The sequence below is a fragment of the Lepidochelys olivacea genome, assembly GCF_965140295.1.
Source record: "Lepidochelys olivacea isolate rLepOli2 genome assembly, chromosome: 18".
Lineage (NCBI taxonomy): Eukaryota > Metazoa > Chordata > Testudines > Cheloniidae > Lepidochelys > Lepidochelys olivacea.
Genome location: NC_140428.1, coordinates 11,511,631 through 11,517,630, shown reverse-complemented (window position 1 = coordinate 11,517,630; position 6,000 = coordinate 11,511,631). Strand labels below are relative to the sequence as shown.

The window sequence follows — 6,000 nt, the reverse complement described above, 5'->3', positions numbered from 1 at the left end:
TACAGCACCCAGCACCCTACCATCCCCCAACAGCCATGCAGCACCCAGCACCCTACCATCCTCCACAGCCACACAGCACCCAGCACCCTACCATCCCCCAGTGGCCATGCAGCACCCAGAATGTTCCCAGCTCTAAGAGCTCTGCAGTCTTAGCTCTTGCTGTCTGGCTGGGAGCAGCCCCTGATGTGTTTGCTGAGCCCTGTGTTGGTGGCTGGCCAGGACTTCCCCTCCCTCACTGGGCTGCCCCAGACCACCCCAGTAGCACTGGCAGACTATTTGTTAATTAAATCAGAACAGCAAAATCAATAGCAGAAATCAAGTTTATTGGCTGTCTCTGCTCTGTGGGGCCTGGCTTAGGGCCTGAATGTGTACGAGCATGCTCAGGCCTGGCGAGCACTAGCCCCAACAGACAGCAAGCAGCCACTGGAGTGGAGAAGGCAGTGGGGCTGGCTAGGATGCAGGTGTCCTCACTGGAGGTCTCCTCCCTGCTACAGGCTGGAGCAGGGCAGCCGCAGGGTGTCAGGCTCTGGCTAGTCCAGCAGCTCCAGCTGGGTTGGAAAGGGGAGTGCAGATCTCAGATTGCTCCTGATGGATCGTCTCCCGGGAGCTGGGGCTGGGGCGGGGCCCTTTGGCCTGACCCCATCGGCCCCACAGCATGGGTGCTGCAGTGAGCAGGCCACAGCGGTTCACAGCTGGGCATCCCCCTGGGGGAGGATGGTGGGCACTTCCACTGCACCCAAATATTTGTCTATCAGGGCTGGGCTGCCATGATTCTCCAGCGTGAGAAGCCTTGGCTATAGAATTAATGCTGGGGAATCCCCACTGCTGTGACAGGAACCCCCACTTGGCTGCGATTCCCTGGGCCAACCATCACTCTTAGCTGTGCTGAGGGGGCTGGTGCTTTGCTCATTTTAAAGGGGTTGTGTCTCCCTCCCGCGGCAAGCAGAAGCTATGTGAATGCTATGGGCTGGGGCCTGGGATCCACAGGCGCTTGCCAGGGATTCAGGGACACAGAATGGGTCTCCTGGGGCCAGGCCTCCCTTGCTGTGGGTTCTCTGCCAGGGGGCTGCGTGCTGGGTAGGGCTGAAGCTGGTGCTGCACCAGGGGTGGGACGGGCAGTACAGAGAGAAGGCAGCTCTGCGCGGGGGAAGTGCCACGGGCCTGTGCCCTGAGCGGTAGCCGGCGCTGCTGCTGGGGAAAGCACTTCATGTATCAACGGGCTGTAGCGTGGAAGCTTGTGCCAGCGCGTTGCGCTCGGGAGTGACATGCGGGGAGCACGTCGGAGAGTGAGTGCTGGGGCGCTGTCCACAGGCGGCTAGGCGTCGGGGAAGAGCAGGAATCCAGAGAAGATGCTGTCAGCCCCTTCAATCCCCACCAGGGAATTCTTCTCGGTGGGCTCAAGCCACACCGACTCGTCTGCCTGCAGCCGCAGCACCACCCCCCCAGTGGTGACCTGGTAGGTGTTGTGCACATAGTCGCAGAAGGTCACCACCTTCTCCCCCTTGGTGCCCTGGCCCTTCTTGATGTTGATGCACAGGTTGCCCCGGGAGGTGACGTGGTAGGTGAAGTAGTAGAGGCCCGGGATCCGGCAGGTGAACCGCCCGTACCTGTTCTCGTAGTGCCCGTTCTCGTTGGTGATGATGCGGTCGAAGCGGATGGGCTGCTCCCGACGTGGCAGCATGCTAATGGTCCTGGCAGCTGAGAATGCAGATTTGAGGGTGGTCTTGAAGTCCCCAGATTCACCCATTGGCCCAGGAGGACCCATGGGGCCCGGAGAGCCCTTGGAGCCGACGGGGCCTTTGGGGCCAACTTTCCCGGGGTGTCCAGGGCTCCCCGGCTCTCCTTTCTCCCCCAGCTCCATTTCATCGTCCACCTGCCCCGGGGCACCTAGAGAACAGGAAAAGAAGAGTCAGGAGTGGAAGGCTCACAGGCTCTGTTCTCGTTCCTCATCTTATTACTAGCAGGTTCCTAGCTTCGCTGCTGAGCCCAGAGCGTGGCCTCGGATGTTCCACCAAAGCCATGCGACCAGCTCAGGGCTGGTGGACGAGGAAACCCTCCTCCAGGCTTTCTGTGCCGGAAAGTCCTCCACCCACGGCACAGGGACACTGGTGCTGGCTGAAAACCCCTGCCCCTCACACGGGGACACTGGTGCCAGCTGAGACCCCCCCCCCACATGGGGACACTGGTGCCAGCTGAGACCCCCCCCACCGCTCACACGGAGACACTGGTGCCGGCTGAGACCCTCGCCCCTCACATGGGGACTCTGGTGCCAGCTGAGACCCCCCCCCTCACACAGGGACACTGGTGCCCACTGAGACCCCCCCCACACACAGGGACCTGCCCAGCATTTCCTGTAGTGGAGGTCTGCAGGATGGATTCCCAAATCCCACCAGGCAATTTGCTTCCCCACAAAGGGCCGGTGTGTCGGCCCTTTAGGCTGTGCTCATGCGGGCTCCATTTTCACAGGCACTGCGAGTTCTTTCCCTGGGGCAGCCCCTAGAGCGCCCCTCGCAGGACATGTGCTGGCCAGGGCTGCCCCCGGGGTGGGTCTCTGGGTTGTTTAGCGCAGGCAGACCGCAGGCTGCAGAACCTGCCCCAGGGGGGATGTGCTCAGGGCACGAGGCCGAGCTGCAGGTGCCAGGCTGCACTCGGTGAACTGAGCAAACGCCCTCCTTCGAATGGCCTGGCAGCAGGGGCAGCGGTGCCAGGATGAGGTGCTGGCTCGGTGCAGTCTGCACAAGACTGTGTCTGCACTAGCTGTTTCTCCTGAAAACTTACCACCGTTGCGGCCACCATGGGCGATGCATGAACCGCCTGTTTGGGGAGGCCAGCCCCCTGCCCCACTCCTTCTGCCTGAGTCCACCCCCTTCCTGCCCACTGGAGCCAGAGGAGCCCCAGAGGAGCCCCAGCCGGCCCACCTGAGCTGACCCAAGCCCCAGCCTGCCTGAGCCGCCCCAAGTCCTGGCCTGAGTCACTCTGAGCCATGGGCCTCCGGCTGGCCTGAGCTGGCCAAGCCCTGGGCCACCAGCCTGCCTGTCCAAGCCCCTGGCCCGCTGGCCTGCCTGCCTGAGCCCCCGCCGGCTTTGAAGGAGAGGCAGAGCTAGGATGGGAAGAGGAGCAGCGTGGGTGGGGCTATGGGGGAAGAGCTGGACACTGGAGCGGGGCCTCAGGCCAGTGCTCTGAAGGTGGCAGGCGAGTGGTGTGCCTCCAGAGGGAGGTGCCCCGCATCCTGTTTGTGGAGGCTTAGCCTCCCCAACCTATTATACCCACTGCCCATGGCTGCCACCCGTGTAGCCCTGATAGCAACGCCCTCACCCTCCTGCCCGAGGTGCAGCGCTCTGTCTGTCCCCCTCCTGTCTGCACTCGAAGCTCCTCCCTTGCACCCCTCTGGATCAGGCCCCATTCCTGCTCCCCTGCAGCAGGGATCCCTTCTCGCAGACACCTCCCCTCTCCGCTTTCTCTCCAGCCAGGCCAGAGCCCTACCTCTCCCCTGGTGCTCCCCTCTTGGCCAGGCGGCAAGGAGGGACATATTCCTCGTACATGTGGCTGGCTGGTTCCTGCATTGGAAAAGTGCAAACCATTTGCTTCCAGCAATGCATCCTCCTGGTGGAGAGCAGCAAGGGCCGGGCTGTCTGGGCAGGCACTAACAGCTAACCCCGGGAATCATGCTTTACTCCGAAAGGGCCTTCAGGGAGCTGCTGTCATCCCAATAGCACCACTCTGGCCCAGAGCTCTGCCTGCTCCCAGCTCCCACCTCCTTCTCACCTTTCTCTCCCTTCGGGCCATCCACTCCATCTTTGCCATTGGAGCCCGGCTGTCCTGGTGCGCCCGGAATGCCCGGGATGGCGGCGTAGCCCTTGCAGCTATCGGCCCTGGCCAGGGGGACCATGGACAGGCAGAGCAGCATGGCCCACAGCATCATGTCGGCACCAGCACTGGAGAGAGCAGAGGGACACAGCACAGCTCACAGGGCAGCACGGGGTGATGGGCTGGGCAGAGGGCTGGGCAGCAGGCTGCCAGGAACAGCGCAGCCCTGGGGCACCGTGCCATGGGGACATTCCCCCAGTACTGGGGGCAGCGGAGGAGCAAAGTCCACGACAGGAGCCGCTCCAAGGAAAAGCTACAGGCCCAAGTCCTCCCCCTGACACCCCGTTGTCTTTGATGGAGCTGCCCCTGGATGAATGGGGAGAGACTGGCCCCCGGACCGCACATCTCCTCCCCTCCCCAGATGAGAACAGCCTCAAGGCTCAGGCACCAGTGGCCCAGTCCCCAAGCTGCGGGGTAGCGCAGGGGAGAGAGAGTAGCAGCAAAACCTTCGGTGTTTGCAGAGCTTCTGTGGGAGGGACAGGGAGAGCAGCACGCATGGCTCTCACGTCGGCACCTCACCCAGCTCAGGTCAAATCCTGCCCCAGCTCCCACTGCTCTGAGATCCCGCCAGCTCCACCGGCTGCAATTCCCCATCCAGCCACAGAACCAAAACATTTGGGGCCAAATTCTGCTCTGATTTACACCACTGCAAACCTGGAGTGGCTCCATTAGCTTCAGTGGCGAGATTCTGGGTTTGCTCCAGAGTAACTGAGAGCAGGGTTACATCCATAAGCCACCCTCCCAAACCATCTGTCCCCAGGGCTTTGTCCTGCTGTGGGGCTTGTCCGCTGGAGCCTGTTCCCCAGGCTAATGGGCTGTCTCATCAGGCACTGAGCTGAACTGCCAGCATCAGTGTGCCAGTCTCGCCAGTTCTCCCAGACCGTCCTGTCCGAGCCATTTGTGACTGTGACTTCCCCCCTGGACACACCGGACAGGAATTAGTTCAGGGCAGGTCTCTGGCCTGTGTTATTCAGGTCAGACTAGATGATCACAATGGTCCAAGCTGGCCTTGGAATCTCGGAATCTCCTGGTCCTACAGACCAAGAGCCCAGCACCGTATAAGCCAGACACAAAACACTGCAACATCAGGAGCTGCTTCTCGGCAAGGTTAGCTTGGCTGGGAACGCATGGCTGGGGCAGGGCCAGAACCCCTTGGGAGCTCAGTGCAGGGCTTGCTCCACAGCTCAGAGCCGAGTCTGCTCTCGAGCCCAGAGGGAGCCGGGTGCAGAGAGGGTTCTGGAGCCCTGGCAGCCCCTTAGGGACACTGCTCTGTCCAAGCGACCGGCTCGTTCGTGGCTATTAAGGAATTGGCCTGTGGCACCGTGCGGGCTCGCTCTTACCTCGCAGCGTCCTGCAGCAGCGAGCAGGGATGAGGCCGGGTGCGTCTCAGTCCAGCTTGGCAGTGACCCTGCGCAGGGAAAGCAGAAGTTTGCGTGAGAAGACAAAGGCTGGGCAAGGAGAGGAACTGGCCACATCCCTTTTTTATCGTTGGCTCTGGCCCTTCTGCACACTGGCACTTTCACATCCCCCGCTGCCCCGCTCGGAGCTGACCACAGGCTCTTTCTGCAGGCTCAGCAGGACCCCCGGTGCCTGAGCCCTGCAGGGAGCCTGGGCGTGGCTGGGCCAGAGCCTCTGGCCATCAGCAGCTCTTGGCCCAAGCCCTAGAAAGTGCTGCTCAGTGGGTCTGTTCTTACTGGGGTACGTGCCCTCACCTGCCCTTATAGGAAACTCCCCAAGAGGGTCACAGGCTGCTAAGATCCAACTCTACCTGGCCCCCCTGACCCTGCTCTGAGTCCCCCCTCTGAAAACCCAGAGCAGCCAGGGCAGTCTCTGCGCTTACACCCTGGTGATAGAGAGCTGGTTTGGGGGCATTGTGGGAATGAGGGTCACTCGTGAGCACCCAGCCCTATGCCCTGTGGCTGCACACGAAGGTGTCACTAACTTCCTGGTGGCACTGTGCAGACAGAGCCCCCCCTCCCACGCCCTGGGTCAAAGAAAACACTCCAGTGGGTGTCCATGGGGTGAGGATCTGGCCCCACTCATTGGTGCTGCTGGGACCCACTCGCCTGGGCCAGACGAGACATGGGCTGGGAGACATGACGGTGCTGAGGTCCCAGGGCTGCACTTACCTGC

General features: G+C 62.0%; 1 protein-coding gene across 1 annotated transcript; it reads right to left on the bottom strand.

Annotated features, from left to right (window-relative positions):
* Positions 1-302: 302 nt before the first annotated feature.
* Positions 303-5,315, bottom strand: C1QB (complement C1q B chain). Its single transcript, XM_084651383.1, has 3 exons — positions 5,208-5,315; positions 3,766-3,935; positions 303-1,887 (listed from the first exon to the last, which is right to left on the bottom strand). Exons 2-3 carry the CDS (start codon positions 3,920-3,922, stop codon positions 1,316-1,318), a joined length of 729 nt encoding a protein of 242 aa, XP_084507509.1. The 5' UTR covers positions 3,923-3,935; positions 5,208-5,315; the 3' UTR covers positions 303-1,315.
* Positions 5,316-6,000: the final 685 nt, after the last annotated feature.